The sequence below is a fragment of the Penaeus monodon genome, chromosome 29 (genome assembly GCF_015228065.2).
Source record: "Penaeus monodon isolate SGIC_2016 chromosome 29, NSTDA_Pmon_1, whole genome shotgun sequence".
Taxonomy (NCBI): Eukaryota; Metazoa; Arthropoda; class Malacostraca; order Decapoda; family Penaeidae; genus Penaeus; species Penaeus monodon.
In genome coordinates, this window is record NC_051414.1 from 26,091,137 (window position 1) to 26,092,175 (window position 1,039).

A 1,039-nucleotide genomic window follows, 5' to 3' on the forward strand; every position below is an offset into this window, starting at 1 on the left:
TGCATTTATTACATACGAAACCATAAAAGCACTTCATTGATGCATAGTGCATATGAAGGGCTTAGAAAGCTGTTACAAAAGTTGAGAAACATAATTAAAAAAAGGAAGAGAAATGAGACTGATGAATGTGTTCACAAATTTTAAACTGAAAATATGACATTAACTAGGTGATAGAAGAGTATACATCATTCTACTTTAGAATTTAAGTTTACATAGTTTAGAAATATGTTTATGTATGCATGTTTTGTTCTGTGATGAAACATTTTTATATATATAAAATATTCAGGTACATATTTACATGTACATAATTAGTTTTAGCAATGTTGGAACAACGCCAGTCTGGTATCACATGATATGAAGAATACACAAAGTTAGAAACACAAAGGTCTTTCATTATTAGATAAGGAAATAATTAAATATATATAATAAAAAATGTGATGTTAAGTTTCAGTTACTTTTGCATAGTTATTATTTGATCATAAAGTAATATTGTCTAATTTGAATGTTGTAAATTGGATATATGATCATTATTTATTTTAAGATACTTTTACATTCATTACACATTAATACAGTAGAAAGTAGCACAAAGCAAAGTCGAAATCTCGTAAACTGAGTTAGATTGCTATTATATAGGGATGGAAATTATTTATATATTTATTTGTCTAATTTTCACTTGCATGTTATGATTGGAGGTTATGAGTTTAATTCTGCCATAGATCTTTTAGTTTGTATCTTCTTTTTTAATCAATTTGTACTTGGTTGATGTTCAATTACATCATTATCAACATCAGGGGACATCTACTCATCATGTCTTGAGCCCCAGCAGCCAGGATGAGTCTAATTGTTGATGCTAGAGAAGCACTTACGTTATTGACTTGTATGACTATTTTCCCTAAATCATTGACATTTATTGTCATTGGGACAACCTTGTTGCTCATAGTACCCTGCCTGAGTTATTGAGTACAACTTCAGTACATTTCCTGTACCTTGTGTCCTTGGAGTCCTTTAGGATCCTTTGAATGGCTGTTAATGTACCGTG

The 1,039-nt window shown here is 29.9% G+C and overlaps 1 protein-coding gene across 1 annotated transcript in view; it reads left to right on the forward strand.

Annotated features, from left to right (window-relative positions):
- LOC119591800 (gastrula zinc finger protein XlCGF8.2DB-like) overlaps positions 1-1,019 on the forward strand; it is a 9,936-nt gene extending 8,917 nt beyond the window's left edge. The window contains exon 7 of the mRNA XM_037940544.1: positions 941-1,019. Coding sequence (XP_037796472.1) covers positions 941-1,019 — 79 coding nt within the window. The remainder of the gene's footprint in view (positions 1-940) is intronic.
- The last annotated feature ends 20 nt before the right edge of the window (positions 1,020-1,039 follow it).